The 17,767-nt window shown below is 36.9% G+C and overlaps 1 protein-coding gene across 1 annotated transcript in view; it reads right to left on the bottom strand.

The window, feature by feature from the left end:
- LOC140325970 (guanine nucleotide-binding protein G(q) subunit alpha) overlaps window positions 1–17,767 on the bottom strand; it is a 49,395-nt gene that overhangs the window by 11,396 nt on the left and 20,232 nt on the right. Inside the window, exons 2-3 of the mRNA XM_072404114.1 lie at window positions 14,742–14,926; window positions 642–796 (exon numbers count right to left, since the gene is read on the bottom strand). Of these exons, the coding sequence (XP_072260215.1) occupies window positions 642–796; window positions 14,742–14,926 (340 nt within the window). The remainder of the gene's footprint in view (window positions 1–641; window positions 797–14,741; window positions 14,927–17,767) is intronic.

Genomic DNA, 17,767 nt, shown 5'->3' with positions numbered 1-17,767 from the left:
TCATACATTAGGTCCAAAGTGTTTTCCCTTTTGAAGTTTCCTCTGTAATTGTTCTGATTTTACATTATGTGGTGAGTTTAGAAGCAAACAGCTTTGTGGCGTTTTTTCATAATATCTCTCCCAACAGTATACATTTTCTAAAGCATGGCTGCTGAGAAAGCAATGATGCATCTTACTTACCTGTGGTTATCACACAAATTATTCTATTACAAATGTTGCCTTTATGCCCCCCTTCCTTCCCATTTTCCAAAAACTAAGCCTATATAAAATAAAAAGCTTTACAAAAAAATAAATAAATCTAGTCATGCTTGTATAACCTCGCCTGGTTGTTTGCCATGACTTTTCTCCAGCACAGAAGAGGTCATGTTTGCAGAACAGGCATGTGACAAACTTGGAAATGTGACTTTGTATAAGGCAGCACTATAAACCATGTAGCTGGATTATAAAAAAACAGAACTAAAATGTATGTTATTTGCATACCTTCTAAAACCCTTTATCAATTTAAAAATATATATATTATTTCTTTATGAAGAAAGATGGCATTTTACTTTACAAGAAACTCCTCAAAGGGCTGTAATTTGCATTTGTTGGTTACATTGGGAGAAGCCATATTATGGTATGAATTGGTGTAGAATACTTACTACTTAGTAGAATCAGACAGCTGATATTCCCGTCGCCTGTCATAGCATTCTTGTATTCCAGGGTCATTCCATAAATATTTTATTGCATCTACATAGGGATTATCAAAGGAGCATACCTTCTCTACATCAACTTCTCGGATTAGCAGTGCATGGCCCTTTTGAAAAGAAAAAAGGTCAAAGTTAATTACATGAAACTACAGACTCTACAATAAAAAGCAATTTGACCATAATTGCATGGAGTGGAGAAGGGTTAAAATCAAGCAAGGTTTGTTATCATAACTGTTTTCCTTGGAGTACAGAAAGTTTCAGTGTAAGGATCTCCCCAATTTTCCTCATTTATTCCATGAATCTCTGCTTTCTGAATTGTCTTGAGTATTTCTCAATCATCAGATCAGCAGTCTTTAGGAGACAGCAGTGCAGAACAAGCCATGGAAGCCATCAGCTGCATTACTTGACTAAACAGTCATCAGATATTGATTAGCATCCCTGCATAAAGTAAATCAGTGTGCACTAAGAAAATAAGCATAAATTAGGGAGAATCTGCATTTTTTCAATAACATATCTTTATTTCAGGGGTTTCAAGTGTACAACAAAAAGTAAACAAAAATTGAGAGCAGCAAAGTCCATGGTCATTATCTGGGAACAAAAACCACAACAAGAGAATCTGAATTTTTGCAAAGTTTTCAGCAAAGATCAGAAATTCAAAAAGATAAAAAGGAACAGTTATACACAGGTTACCCGAGAAGGTTGAGCTTAACCTTCCCATCTCCCCGGCTTCCCCATAGAACAAAGAGGACACAGATGGGGAACCCCAATTTTAACTTCAGCTGTCTGGATTGCTAAAGTTTAAAGATCAAGTTTTTCACCCACTCATTTTTTCCATAGGATGCATTTATAAAATTGCTTAGATTTGTTTTTAAGTAAGGCAATGTTCATTGGGATTTTAGGAAATCATATTATGGGACACTGTGCTAAGGGGTCAGGTGAGAATAAGAGAATCACCCTGTCCAACTTGTCCTGGTCTTCATTAGGGTTGAATCTAGAGATTATGAACTAACTTTCACACAAATTCATGGTTAGACTGTACACTGAGCTGCCAATACACAGCAGAAGAATCAACAGTGGGTAGTACCGGGTGTTACACATGTTGGACTCAAGAGTCATTGTGCCTAGTTCCAGAAGCCCCCACAAGGGTGTATAGAAGGGGGACTCAGGGATTTGCAATGAATTTAAAATATGCCCAACAACCCACGTTTACAAGGCAGCTTTTAATTTTTTTGCCAACCTGGCCTACTTAAAGGAGTCCCTGAGATTTTAAGTATTTCATTTAGCAGACGGAGAATGAAGTTCATCCTTCCTGGAAACTGGAAAAACATAGAAGTATACTAGTAGTAGATGATCCAATCCACAAATCGGCTTCACTCCTTGCCCTCTTTCACAGACTGTACTGAAAATTGCATACAGTACATTAGAAGTAGCTCATGCTCCCCCTGCTCTTGACTTGGTATCTTGCAAGGACCACACAGAGCAATATTTGGTGGAAATATATAACAAAGTCTCGGATGCTCAGGTCATGGATTTCTTTTAAATTGCTCAGCAACCAAAACAATCTAAACTTTAGGTTAATACAGCATAGGGCAATGGGCTAACATGTTTTGATATGGACAACGGTTTTATTGTCTATAGATTACTAGCAAACACTTATGAACAACGCATGTTCCCTTGCCTCAACCCATTCCATTTCTGACTAAAAATAGGTCTTCATCAGAAGGAGAGTTATGTTGGCATGACCTAAAAGGTTTGTTTGCCAGTAAATCGTTTTTAGAAAGGTGGGGGAAAGCTACAACAGCACAAATACGGTTTATGTCCATTAAAAAACAGACAATTACTTCCTTTACCCTTGTTGCCATCATTGAAGGTATGTGTCCCCATTGAAAATGTACTCACTTCTCCCGGTGAAGAATGTCACAGGCTATATTATATCCTTGTAAAGTATCTAACCCTTTAATATTCCAGCGCTCAACCCAGGTTATTTTTTTTAAGCTGGGTGGGAAGAAATTGAACGTGAGTGGTGGCCCCTGCATTGTGACCCAACTCTTCAAAAGTAGCTGGGTGGTTACTAAAAAGTGCTGGGTGGTGTGCCCAGTTAAAAGGGGCTGGCTTTGACCAGGAGTATAAACACTCGCTTTGACCAGAAGTATATTAGCGTTACTGTTTCTGAAAATAAACTGTGCATTTATGTACAGAATTAAGCTTTTTTCCCCTGCACATAATATTGCTAAATAAAGTTACATAACTTGAGTGGTTATATATTAAAATATAAAAAAAATCACGAAACTGTAATTACACACAAAATTGGGACAAATGCATGTAATCTTTCCTTGTGTTGGGAGGAAGTCCAAACACCATTTAAAATCAGTCTTCAAGTAGTGTTCAATGGGTTTTTAAATATGCATATAAATTTGCAATCAAAGACATAGCAAAGGTTGAAGTACATCTAATTGCTTCACCTGATGACTTGACACCACTTTCCCATGGTTTATAAAAGAAGAATTCAAAATTACCAAGTAGTAAAGGAAGAATAAAAAAAAAATTGACAGCCCTGGAGTCTTCATCCTGGAAAATAGGTCTGCAATGATTTGCATCTTTAATGAGGTTTAAATGGAACTGGCCACCACAAGCAGACCTCATATAAGTGGAAGGTCCATTGTAAAGGACAACTATACCTTTGGTATAGTTGACCTTAAATGTCTACCCTCTTATGTTTAACCTAACAGTAATACCTTCAGCCCTGATCCAGCCATATTTACTGTGTGGCCAGCCTGCCAGCCTATATACAAAAAACATCTTGGTGGTTCCTCTAACATATGCACTGTGGCCCTATTCTTACCTTAGGGAGCCTTACTCATGGCAGACTCTGGCTACTATGAGTTTTGCTCCCTCTTGGAAAGAATTGGGACAATGGTTCTTTGAGTTCTGTTGTTCTTTAACATTATACAATTAAGTGTACGTAACAAAATATAAGTTTGAAAACCAAGACAAACTTTGTATAAACTTTTTTTTTTTTGGACAGTCTAGGTTAAAACTAAAAAGAGCACATTCTGCAAGCTATTATACTGTGTATATCATAACCAAGAACAGTGCAAATAATTGCATAGGTGCACAAGTCAGGAAAATGCCATAAGGAAGGGTTGGATCAGGAGCTAGTGTGCCTGAAGAATAAATGGATGACATCTTGGCAGTTATTTCCACTTAAGGTCAGTGGATTGCACATGTTACCAGACTCTAGCGATTTAATTACCTGCAAGCTGAATTAAATATTCTATACATCCACTAGTTAAATCAAATGGTATTAGGTTTCCAAAAGTGGAAATAAGGCAGATTTGCAAACAAGCTTAGGGTGCTGCAACAAATGCTATTGCAAATTTGAAGTCTTCTTTCTTTTTAAAGTGCTGGCACCCTAAAGCAATGCAAATGTTCCTGCTATTTGTGCCTTTTGCAGTTGGCAAGTTTGTTTTCAGAATGGAGACACCCAGTAGTAGTTACACACATTCAACTGGACTTGTTTTGTAAGGTGGAAGACATTTTGCGGCCTATCTAAACTGCTTCTTCAGCTCTATTAGTGTAGGAAATACCCCAACATTTATATCCACACAGCATAAACACCCTTATCCAAACACAGTTGTTGAGCACTAAAGGTTCTATCGGAACATACAACTTCTATGTGGAGTAGAGCACAATGTACAATCACAAAAATAATTTTTCCTTTTATAGTGGGGACTAATACCCACTCCTTCCATTTCAGTAGTGAATTTGCCATTGGCCTGACCACTACCTTGTTGAGACAAACCTGGCCCACTCCCCCCCATGAAGACTCTTAATGGCCAGTTAGGTAGCACTGGGCTGCCCAGCTACAGACTTGACCAGAAAGTGCTGTAAATCACATATTGAGCACCCTTAGAGATATGAGATATATGTTACTGCTCCCTAAGGTGCCTGCATTACATTTATTTTGATATATTTATTACTTTAGGATCTTTTTAGAACTGTCAGGTTTATTTAGACTGCAGAATGTTATATCCATAGGATAATTAAATGGACTGCGTACATTCTTCTTGCTTACATATTTTCTTGGCAGTAACACAAGACTTGAGTGGACTACGTTAAAGATTTCTTTACCGGCCACGACTGTGACAAAGCCGGTAACAGTGGGAAACACTGCAGAGGAACAGCCTTTCCCACAAGTACTCGGGGGACTGAAAGCACAGTTTGAGAGCTCTGTTAATATTTGCCGAGTTAAATGCCCTCTTTTCCTGTTAGACTGCGAAAATCTACTTTACATCACTCATCTTTATCATGCAGAGACAGGAATTTTGTGTTCCCAGAGGAATGGCTGTATATTTAATTAGTCATCACTGAGATGCAGATTTGGAAGATGGATCCGAACGGAAGTGTAACTGACCACAGCCTCCCAGAGCTAGAAGTTTTTATGTTCAGAATGAAAGCACTGGTGAGTGAAGATTTGATACAAAGTGCTGCATTTCCGCTGGAGAGAAGCCAGCAAGAGATAGTCTGATTTAATAAGAAGGGAGTGGTGCGCCCAGAAAATAATTATAAACACAATGAAGACTACAATGGGAAGAGTCTTGTAAATCAAAACGAATATACTTCGTTATTTTGTGCACCAAAATGTAATTGTATTTCGGAGGGGACACTGATTAACTATACCTGGTGAGCTCAGCACAACCAATATTGTTGTAAAAGCTGGTACATGTAACTGCTGTATAAAGCAGCTGGGCAGATTTCATGTAAAAGATCATAGGATGCAAAGCCCAGGGTAAATATTTTAATTTTCAATAATTAAAATAAAATGCATTCAACAAGACTGCACAAGTGATTTATAGTAACCTATAACATCCAGGTTACAGATCATCAGTTCAGAGCTGTCCAATCATTTGTGATTTCTGCCTATCTAGACCTATCTAGTAAGGCCCAACTTTATTTTTTTTTCCATTTTTTTATTATATATAAATATTTATCTCCCAATAGGTTGCTCTCATAATCCTTGCACAGGCTAACAAAGCCAATATTAAACTAGCACAGCTCTTGTTTAACCACTAGATGGTGAAATCCGCAGACAATGTAACCAGATAAGAAGTTTCGGTCACCACACACTCTATACTCATTCTGCTTTTTTAAGTTCCCGTGTCGTATTTTAATTTCGTGTTACAGAAAGCGGGTTTGCTTCAGGCATTACCAATATTTCATTAGCAGTCTGACGTAAACGAAGAGACACAGGAAAATATTCCTGGAGGTACCTGGCAAAAAAAAGCCATTTCCTCTTGGCGCAGCAAAACTATAAAAGGGTGGATCGTAAAGACAGCAGAGGTGTAGATATACAGTGGCTGATACAATATTACATACAATAATGTATTTCAGTTTACTGTACAGGTAAACAATAAACATTAACTATACTTTTCTCTGACTGTACAACCTTTTACATCTAACACTGGTCTCCCACTTGCTCAGGTGTGTGGTTGTGATATGGCAGGCATGTGACATCACTACTTCTACACAATGATTTCTCTTCTTTCTAACACGATCTTTGCAATCCAAGAAAATCTTATACTTACACTTAGGACCACCCACAGTCCAACTCCTTAACTATGCCAATAAAAGAATAAGGGAATAATTAAAGCATTATTGTACCCAGAGGATGCTGTATCACTGGTACCACTAAACTCTTACAATAGTGCAGCTATCTAGAATTAATTTATACTTGTAATACAATAAGTATTACAGCACTACCACCATTGGTAATCATTAATGGAAGCCAGCGGGTCTAAGCTTTGGGTAAATGTGTATCAGGGTTAGATACAACAAGAGATAGTCAATAGGACATGAAGCTGAGCCAATCAAACTTGCGGAGTTTGATTATCTCAGTTAAAGTTACTGAAACTTGTGTGCAAATTTTATAAAATTCCAATTTTCTGCCGCTCGTTTCCCCATCTCTATTAGATAGAACTATTCTAACTCCTCTTGAGTACATCTCATAATTTTACATGTAGGCATGCTATGCGGTCTGAGAACAGCTATCCCTAGAAAGGCAATATTGGTTGGCATATATATGCAGCAAAGGAGTGACTGGGTTTTACAAGAGTTCTCTAGTTTCTTAAGTTCTCTTATAATTACACAATGGACAGGACATTCTTGTATAAAACCTTTTTCCAGTTTTACAAGGGTCCACTCACACCTGAAAACCTTAGCTGCTCTTTAAGATTCCCTAACAATTGTCTAAAAACTATATGATCCTAAAACATCCATATGAGCTGGTTGGGTAACCGATTTATCATACAAACAGAAAACAAAACAGAGTAAAATAAGGTAAAAATTCTATAAAACTGTCATTTTTCCATCTGACCTATTCACTATAGTGATCGCTGTACTATATACGATTAGAAAAAAAAAAACAGATGATTATTCAGCAGAGAATATTCTGTTGGGATCCAAGCTTGCTTGTACAGCTCAGCCCTAAAAAGTAAACCCTAACAACTGCACCAAAACAGAACTCGCTGCTATAGCAATGAAGATATTTGAGAGTGATCAATCAAAAGCAAGTTCCCAGGAGTCAAATAAAAAGCACTGTTAGTTCATATTAATTGAGAAATATCATGGAACTTCCCTAAAACTGTGGGCCAGGCATTAGATACTTCCAAGGTACTAGCAAAAAAAAAAATATTCCTAACATTTTGCAAAATCTAAAATATGATAAAAGTTTGTGTTGTATGTCCAGGCACAACCAAAATCTGCCATCTCCCCAGGAGCATGTTCTACAACTAACTTTTTCCTTTATTGCTTTCTGTGACATTACCAGGACGTAAATTCTTGCGTAGGTGGCTGCTAGCATGGCAACTATTGTCACATCTCCTGAGAGCCTTTTCTCTACACAATGTATAGACCCGTTCTTGGGATTCAAGCCCACAAGAATTTTTGGGGTTACAAAACCAATGTATGCAAAAGGCCAAAATGGAGAGAAATGGGGGTTAAGTGAATTTTTGCATTTCAGCAGAACAGGATGATTTATGAACCAGCTTTTGACAACCTTTTTAACATGGGGGAACCCTTAATGTAACTTTCTGGTCTTAGGGAACCCCCTGACAACATCCACAGCTCACATTTCATTATTGCGATGGACAGAGGGAAGCATGTCTAACATTGCAGGCCAGTGGGAAGAATGTCACCCTTACAGATAGCCAAAAAGATCGTTGGTGTCAGTGGTAACTGAACCAAGAGGTCCACATTGCTCACAGCTCAAGGAACCTGTAGAAACCTCTATAAGAACCCTGCTTGAGAAACAATGATATAACTCTGCCCGAGCTTATACGTAAAAAGCTATGGGATACTGCAAAGGCAAATTTGTTTTGTGGGGGAAATAAAAAAAATAAAAAAATAAAAAAAAACAACCAGGAGCACAAAAAAAAAAAGGAAAAGCAAAATACAAATTTTACTGACAGAAAAAAAAAAAACACATCTCAATATTTTAGGATAACAAAACTTGGTCACCATATGTGATGCTAGTAATCTGAATGCCCAGAACCAAGACTGCTCAATATTGTCACCAGTTATCTCTGGCAGGAAATTAGCTGTTTAGTTGTCATGTCTGTCACTGAACAGATAAAGAACATTTCCTTCCATTTCAACTAAAAAAGGCACATTTTTATAGATCAGTTAAAAAAAAAAAAAAATTTTGCAAATAAAATAAATTTTGCTGCTACTGTAGAAAAAACTAATATTTTTTTTTTCTTTACATAAAATGGTAAGCGACCGTTCTACTTAAATAGCACCTGTTGATGTCCTCCTGGAATCTATAGTCAATATGAACATCACAAATAAACCTAACATAGCTATGCTCATTTAAAATGACGGCAATATGGAGGTTGTTTGACACAGGTGGTCATCTTACCTATTCATCCTCTATGGCAGCCTTTCTCAACTTTTCAACATTTGAAATAACGTTCAGGTCTTCAGGGGATATATATATTTTATGCTATAATTACTATATCCACAGATCATTAGTGTGGTGGTTAGGAGAACAATGCCTCTTACATTGCTGGTCAGTGGGAAAAATGCCACCCTGATAGATTAAAAAAAAAAAAGTTGGTTTCCTCCTTCCTATGTATCTACAGTTAGGTCCATAAATAAATATTTGGACTGCGACAACTTTTTTTTTAATTTTGGTTCTGTAACCATGAAATAGTCGTTGAGTCAATTGTCCAATTTGAGCCCCTGAAATAAAGGGATTGTGCAAAAAAAAAAAAAAAAAAAAAAAAAAGTTTAGTTCCTCACATTTTTATGCATTTTTTTTGTTCAACCCACTTTATTTAAAGTAGTTTGTATAAGAAACTGAAATGAGGACAGAAAAGCAGGGGTTTACTTTGTGGCAAAAAAGATTCAAATATATTTTTCATCAGAAGGTTGAATTCAAGTGAGTTAAACAATACCGTGTTTTTAGGTGGGACAATGGAAGAGACCTAAACAATACAGTACAGTGTTTTTAACTCACTTGAATTCAACCTTCTGATGAAAAATACATCTGAATCTTTTTTGAGGCAAAGTAAACCCCTGCTTTTCTGTCCTTATTTCAGTTACTTATGCAAACCCTTAAAGATAGCCAAAAAATTGCTGGTGTTAATTGAACTGACTGAACAATGATTGGGTTATATTAGCAGTAGAAAATTTTATTTTGGGTGACCAAGCAATTATAAGTGGTAAAGAGGAAAGAAAAACCAAGATCCCTTGTCATTATAGGGTTGGGAGGGTAGGCACTAATCTAATGAGACTCTACTTCAAGGCACAATCTACTCAATGTGATTATCAGGAAGTAGATGAGTAGATGAGCAATATGATTATGCACTTTAGTAGACTAAGGTAAAAGCACAGGGTACAGAAATCTACAAAATACAATACTGAATATTGTATGTGAATATTATTTGTTTAGCGGTTTGGCAATCATTTGATTATAAAAATGCCAGAATCAATGTGTAGAAAAAATATGAGAACTAATGACAAGAAAATTGCCCATGTATATGAGCCTTTGTTTAAAAAAAATTAATAAATGGTTAGTAATTAGCTCCTATAGGACAAATAAATCCTTGTTCTGTCTATGTCAGTATATCAAGCAGGAGGTTTTCTATTTAGAACAAGTAATAATGGTTAGGCATTTGGATATGTGGGATCTTATCATATCGATGCACCAACAAATAAGTTGCCGAAAAGAGTGTCACACGCTTTGTCAAAATTACCGTTTATGCAGGTAAACTAATTGGACAGCTCTGCCTGACCCTCATTCTGTTAAAGAATCCACCTAACGCCATGCGAATTGGGTTGTTGCTGCCGGAGAATCCCCCAGTGCTGAAGATAATTATTACTTTATTATTAGAGAGATTAGAACATCTAGTGGGTGGAAAATAGGCAAAAGTTAGGGAAGACCTAAAGGCCACTTTAAAGTACCAAATAGCAAACATTCATTTATGCAATATATAAGCACCTATCCAGGTCTTATCATAATAAAGTCTCTTTTAGCCAGGCTCCACCACGTGGCATTTTTATGTTGCCACCCGCTGGCTTTCTATGGAAGTTAGCACTCTTACCCAGCTCTACTGGGGAGAGCAACATTAAAATTTTTACTAAATCTATGCTATACTAAATTTTTTGCATCTTCCACTTCTACAGCTTCCCCCTACCCAGCTGGAAAACAAATTCCTGGGTAGAACACAAGTACAGAAATATACCTGTTGATCTGCCAAATATGCGCTCTGTTTTGAAGCTATGTTCTGTAAAAACTACACAGTTCTTTTGTGGACCGAGTGTAGTTAGCCCTGCCCAGCTGTCTCCACCATTCCGATTCTTTACAATATATAGTCTAATCGTTACACAATTCAACATAAGCACTAAAAGTGCAATAACGCCTCTTTCAGATACAAAGGAAGTGTGCAGAGGACATAGGGCAGCTCTGAATTTGTGACAAGATCAACAGGTTTTGTAAAAATAGTGTTAAATATAATAACTATGAACGGTATGTTTAATATTTATGGTATAATGGTGTATTTGGGAGCATATAAAAGTAAGTGAATTGTTAGGGTTTACATAAACTTTTAAAGTTCAGCCCCCTTTAAGTTCAAATATAAATCAGATTAGGTAGCCAAACAATTACATGAAAAGCCCGCTTAAGGGGTCAGCAGGTAAAAATGTTTGCTTATCATGGAAAACCAGATATAAGAATATGAACTACCTAAAGCAACCAGTCAGATTTCATCACCATTTTCACAACTCTGTTATTGAAAGCAATACGGGACTGCTCTAGATTACAAGAATTGCCTATTATGTTTTCATTGTTATCCCACAATATTACACCATTTGTGAGGTAAAAAGCCTTAACAGTCCCTTAAGTGATTTCAAAATTAATTCCTGCTTACATATGTCACTTTTTTTGTTTACTGGAAAGTAAAGCAGCAATTATTATTGAGGATGTGCACTGAGAATGTTTCAGTTAGAAATGAATAGCCTTATTTAACTTATGAAAAAAACAAAAAAAAAAAAAATGGGGGGGATTCGGAATTCTATTTTAAAACTCAGCTAAAGAACAGGAATGTGGTCTATTTTGTTTAACAGATACAGTTAGATACAATCTAATAATATCAAACAGTATTGATAGGGCGCCACCATGTTACACAATACTGTACATTTACCAGGGGATGCAAATGACAGACAGATACAAACAATGGCACCGAGGAAGAGGAGATGACCCTGCCTGGATGACAGACCACACTATGGAAGATGCACACTTTAGAAGTCACAATTAGCAATGTAAGGAGTAAAAAAAGCACATACCATGAAGCTTTACATGAACTTATGATTTCCATAAAAGCAGAAAATACATTGGTTTCTGTGAGTAATGCCAGGTTTGTGCGCTGTATCCCTTTTTGCAAACATTACCTTTCCTAAATATCAATAAAGTCCCCATTCTCTGCATGCATATACTATAAGTGCAGGATGCTGTAGTAATTCCACCCTCAAGGAGAATGGCCAGGGTACCCTGCACTCATAGCATGTCTTGAATTTTCTGGGTTAAAACACAATTGGTTTAACGTGGGAACATATAGTGACAAAAAGCTTTTACAGCCAAAGTTGTTTTTTACCAACTGCTGATAGACCAGAAAACCCATCTTACTGCTGCCAGGTAAGTGTTTGTAAACAAAAATTAAGACCTGTGCCTCTTAAAAGGACTCCAAATGATATATACAGGTAGTCCCCGGGATACATACGAGATAGAAAGTTGAATTTTTAAGTAAGTCAGAAAAGGTACAATATTTTAATAAATGCAATTAGGACAGATGTTTGTCCCCAACATATTAGGCAGAGTGGTGTCAGTTACTCTTTAACAGGCATATCCAAAATCCAGACCTGGGGCCAATTGCAGACCATGTTCAGATTTCCACTGGCCCGCTGCCTCTGTAATAAAATCAATATTATGCGGCCCGTCAGCAATGTTAACCACAGTGTAAAACACACGCGTACCAAAAAGGCTATTTTGTATTTCATTAGAGTTGATAAACCTTGCAATTTTAGGCCCGCTACTTGGCAGGCATAATCGGCAGGACAGAAGTGCTCATGTGTGCACAGGGAATCCCCTTCGTCATTATATTGGGCGTAAGCTGTGCCGGACCCGTGCAGACCGCGCCCACACTAACCGAGTATGTGCTGAATGGTCGCCCCGCACACATTTTCACCTCACCAAATCAAAACTTTGGACACCCCTGCTCTATCCTCACTGTCAGTTAATCACAAACAGCACAAAAGAAAAAAAAAGAAAAAAATTTATGCAGCCTAGACATGGTGGAATTGGAAAAACCAAGAAGGGCAGAGTAAACTCTAGTTTACCTCAAATGCAAAAATTGGGGGAGGAGATAAAAATAAAATTAAGACTTGTAAGTATAACCCTTCCATCATAAACAATGTGGATTCAGAGATGCTACTGACCCATCAAAGCTGAAGTCTAAACGTAAACCATAAGACATGAAAAAATAAAGATGCTCCAGATGAAAAAAGTTATGTTGAAAAGCTTCACTCATCGACACAAATAAAAGCAACAAATCAAACAAATTAGATAGTGATAATAAACCCTGCAAAAGAGATAAAACATTTTCATGCAATTATATTTCAGTACTACTAAGCAACATATGTAAAGCATTTAAAACTCTGAACCTTTCTATTCTTTAAGCTCAATATGATGACTTCCATATTTGGTTTTTGGAACTGTGGGCTGGATGAACTGGAAATGCTAATTCCTACCATGACAAGAAAATACTCTGCCAGCTCTTTATGGATGCTCTGCTACAGACACCATTATCTCATTTTGGAATCAAACCAAACAAAAAAAAAAAAAAAAAAAAAAAAAAACCCTGCATGTGCGTATATAAAAAAAGGACTAGGACTCACTGCATGCACACGTAAACATTACATTAAAGGAGGTAAATATTTGGTGTAATAGACTCCATGCAAAACTACCTTTTTTGTGACTTAAGCACAAATTTATGGTAGTTACATCAACATGGAGCAACAAACGGCCCAGGAAAGAAGAGCTCAGTCTAGAAGAACAGAAGATAGCTGTGCTGAGCCCAGTCATCACTGCAGGTAAGTCTGCCATGACAAGAATGTTGTTCCCAGTCTAAACCTCTATCATATTTTTTAGGGCCCACTTACACATTTTTGTTGCAATAACGCCGGCTTAGTATGTGAATGAATTGCTATTCTTTTTTTGCAATGGCATCCCCAAGACACAATGTATATCCTATAGCACTGCATTATTACGCATAAAAAACAAAGTGCATATACACTTTGCAGCTCATTTTAATAAATGGGCACCTCCATGGGTGAAATGCACTTCCATGGACAGATGTGGTGTAAATTTATCCTGGGGGTAAAATGATCCCATGAGTAAAAATATCTGAATATGAATTTCTGCTTGCCCCAACACCCCTCATCTCACACATATATAATTGCCATATTTTGTGTAAAATAAGGTAAGTAATGCTGTTTTAACGATAAATGTTTAATACCATGATAGGGTGCGGAAGAAGAAAGGAAGATAAAATAGACGCAGATTATATTTCAGCCTTAACTGCAGCTCAGTGCCACTTATTTAAATATGATAAATGTACAGTTTTTAAAATAACATGTTGTCCATTGTAACAGGTCAACAATAGAGGTAGCCTACGTCATTTTCTTACAGCGGCTAAGGCTCTTATTCTGAGGTTGTGGAAGCAGTCTGTTGCTCCTTCTATAGCTGACTGGGTATCCGCCATATGGAAATGTTGGTGGCGGAAGATGATGATAGAACGGAACAATTCAAAATAGTTTGGTCCACATGGGATTGGTTTAAAGAATCTCCCCAACTCCAAATGTATTTATCTTAGTGTTCTTGAATGCTAGTCAGGATGTTGCCTTGGCATTGAGGGTATTTTCCTAACTCCTCTAACTCTGCGTAGTGTATTTTTTCTTTTTCCCTTCCCCTCCCCACCACTCCCCCCATGGGCTGTATTGTTTTTTTTTCCTTTCTTGTTATAGCTGTTTTTTATTAGGAGTTGTTTATATGTATGTTATCATTATCGGCGGTTTAAGACTTTTGGAGTATTTTTTGTGTCCTATGCTTCTATGTGGATTTATGGTATTTTCTGTATACTTGTATTGATTTATCCTACTCTGATCCATAAGGACTATGACAGTTTATTACTATGCTTATCAGAGTATATGCAGTATCTAGGTTGTTTATTTTATGCTCATATGAAGCCAACGCCGTTATGGGTAAAAAAGATGTATGTGTTTTATGTTTAAATGTTTGTTTTTTCTGAAAACTCAATAAAGTTGATTGACACAAAAAAAGCAATGTCAAGAATTTGATTCATCTCAAGCTTCCAGTCAGTACAATTTGCTTGTGATTTGCATAAAAGTTTTAGCATCCCATTGTTCATATCTAATAATTTTATTCAGGGATACTTTTACCATTACTGGTAGATTCACTTTGCTTCAAAAGGCACTTACCTTGTTATGTTCATACTTGTATGGGATTTTAAGGGTATCCATTGCCCGAATCATAGCTTGCATTGCAGTGAATATGTTCTGGTATACAAGTTTAGTGAAACCTCTCTTGTCTTCATCAGAGTATCCGGATCCATGAATAATTCGCATCTGCTTTATAAATGTGCTTTTTCCACTTTCTCCTGTGCCTAAAAAATGATAGAAAATAAACAAGTGAAATAAAGCTCATATATTAAATAAATTGTCAGAGAATGTGTACGGTAAATGTATTTCATATATAAATATAGAACCAAAAAAATTGGAGACAGTGGAACATTACAAAAATACAAACTGTTCAGGTAACCAAATGAGGGCCCCTATTATGGCTGTAATTAAAGAAAAAATTAAAAGACTAAAATGTAAAGAAAATTAAACCGTAAACAACCCATTGGGTTTTTTTTTTTTTTTTTTAATAATTAAAGCAACATGTTCACATAGTAGAAGGAACCACAAGAAAGGCCCCTCGGTGATCTGGGGGATTACTGGGAGCCAAGAGGAACCTACTATTAGGCACAGTTCAGGGCTGAGGGGGTGGAGGGGATGGAACTTCCCTAAAATTACTAGAACAACAATATGCTACTCCACTTTTAAACCATGAGAGATCAAAGTGTAAAGACAACAAAATGTTCTGACACACATCCATAACCAAATATGAAACTTGGACAGGTCATAACGAGACCAAATTCTTATTTATACAACATACCAGGAAGTGTGCTTATCAACTCGTAATAGGTTCCTGTACTCGCTCCACACTGGAACACAAGCTAAAGATATGGTTTTTGCAGCACAGAACTGCCTAGGATCTAGTCAGCTATAATTATATAGTTCGTAAGTTTAGCTATAACTGGAAACCACGTTTGCTTTACCTTTATCTGGATAAATTGAAGTAAATAAAATAAAAAATGTACGCTTAAGTAGACAATACACATACTCAAGAAGGGCTTGTTCACACCAAACACTGAGCATTGTTGTTTGCATAACACATTCGTGCTGGTGTATATGTTCACAAAATGCACTTGATTTTATGTGCTGCAGAGCACTGCAATGAGATGAAGCATATCAGAATGCACTACAAGGAAAACAGCATTTTTTAGCTCAAAGAATGGAAGCCATACCTACCTAATGCTTCAGTACTGCTTGTGTGGGTACAAGCTTCTAATAAAAGGAAATACAAGGAACTGTATTTTCTGCTAGGATTATCCAGTGTGCCATGGGAAAAAAACATGGAAAATCAGTCTTTGGTTTGGGAAATATGCAAGAATAACATGCATATAACAAAGACGTGTTCCAAGCTTACCAACCCAGATATCCATTTCTAGAGCCTCGTGTACAAAAACAAATGCAGTGCTGCATACAGATGCATTCAGATTGATTTGAAGATCAGTTATACAGATATATCAGCCTGCCAGTGACGAACTAGCTTATATCAGTCTGAGACCATTTTAGGTCATGTTCAGACTAGCAATAAGGTTACAATCCATTTTCTGCTTCCTAATACCAGTGAACCAGATTGTAAGCTCTTCAGGGCAAGGTTCTCCCTTCTTGTATCACTGTCTGTATTCGTGTGTCGTTTGCAACCTCCATTTATTGTATAGCGCGTGTTATATGTTGGCGCTATATAAATCCTGTATAATAATAATAATATTTAATCTTAAAAATAACCACCACTGCATTGGGGGAGAAGCATCATGTAGCTTCTACCTGTTGAATCCCTATAGGGAATGAATGGGGGCGGCAGTGGGCGGTTCAGTACTGCTCACTACCACCGACTTTCAAATGTGCTGTGGAGCGAGTGACTGGGCAGCTAGTAAGGTGCTGGCCAATGGGAGCCAATCCTGCTTCAGGTCTGAACCTATCCTAAGTTTCATCTAAACTTTTTTCTGGGTATTTTTGTACCTGCAGACACCATTGTAACTAGCATGGAAGAGGCAAAATTACGAATTGTATGGTGTTTACCACCCTTTAAACAAGTGTCTTTAATTTATTATTATAATCTGGTCACAAAAAAAAAAGTCACCCCGCTGTACAGCAAGATAAGTAATACATGCTGATCATATCATTGATTTGCCAAAATGAAAGTTTACATTTATCTTTTCTATAATGAAAAGCACAAAGAGATGGAACAGTATGCAAGGTTATGATTAGAATAGGACAAGATCAAGGATATTGTCATATTCATTAAAAGCCCAAAATATTACAGAAGCCAGAAAAAGTATTTCTACCAAGATCTGTCTAGTGTGGTATGTGGTAAACAAGCATTGTTCCACCTCAAGACATGTAGCATGCAAAGCAACAGGGGAGTTCCAATGAACAAATGCAGGAAGGAAAGCTATCAGTGTATGGAGATGGTTATGTCGGTGAACACAAGACAATATTTTTTTACACAGACATGCACTGCCTCACAGTATGTATTTAGTTTGCTGAAATTAATTCATTTTTTAGTTCAGTAAAGCCTTCTAAGTCCCATAAAATCCAGCAGAAAAATACATTTTAAAAAATTAATTGCAGCAGACCAAGGACAAAGTTTAGGATTCAGGCGGACAGGCAATTCAGTTGTAAAATGAATAGGAGTGGCTGGAATATGGGATGTCTGTAGTAGCTGCCGATCATCACAAGAAGCATACACCTCTACTTTGAGTCCTGGAGAAGCATATCCAAGTTGTAATCCTATAACCGCTTGGATTTGCAATGCTACATAGTTTAACTGTTAAGAGGTTACACTCATACACGCAGTTTAATGTTCAGTAGGTGTCTGCATTTTGGCAACAGCAGAATATCTAAAGTATAGTCTAGCAAAACCAAAGACAGTTTAGATGAGAATTTCCTTTTTTTTGTGATCAATATTATGATTGATTTAGAAATGGATCCATGTGATCGACTTGTTCGGTAAGTGATCTAAATTAATAAATAAATTCTACCATTATATCAAGATATCGATCAGAACAAAAGACGGATTCCAATAATAAATACAATGGCTACACTATGGACCC

Source organism: Pyxicephalus adspersus, chromosome 3 (assembly GCF_032062135.1).
Source record: "Pyxicephalus adspersus chromosome 3, UCB_Pads_2.0, whole genome shotgun sequence".
Taxonomy (NCBI): Eukaryota; Metazoa; Chordata; class Amphibia; order Anura; family Pyxicephalidae; genus Pyxicephalus; species Pyxicephalus adspersus.
The sequence above is the reverse complement of the archived record's forward strand: the minus strand, read 5'-3'. Positions and strand labels throughout refer to the sequence as shown.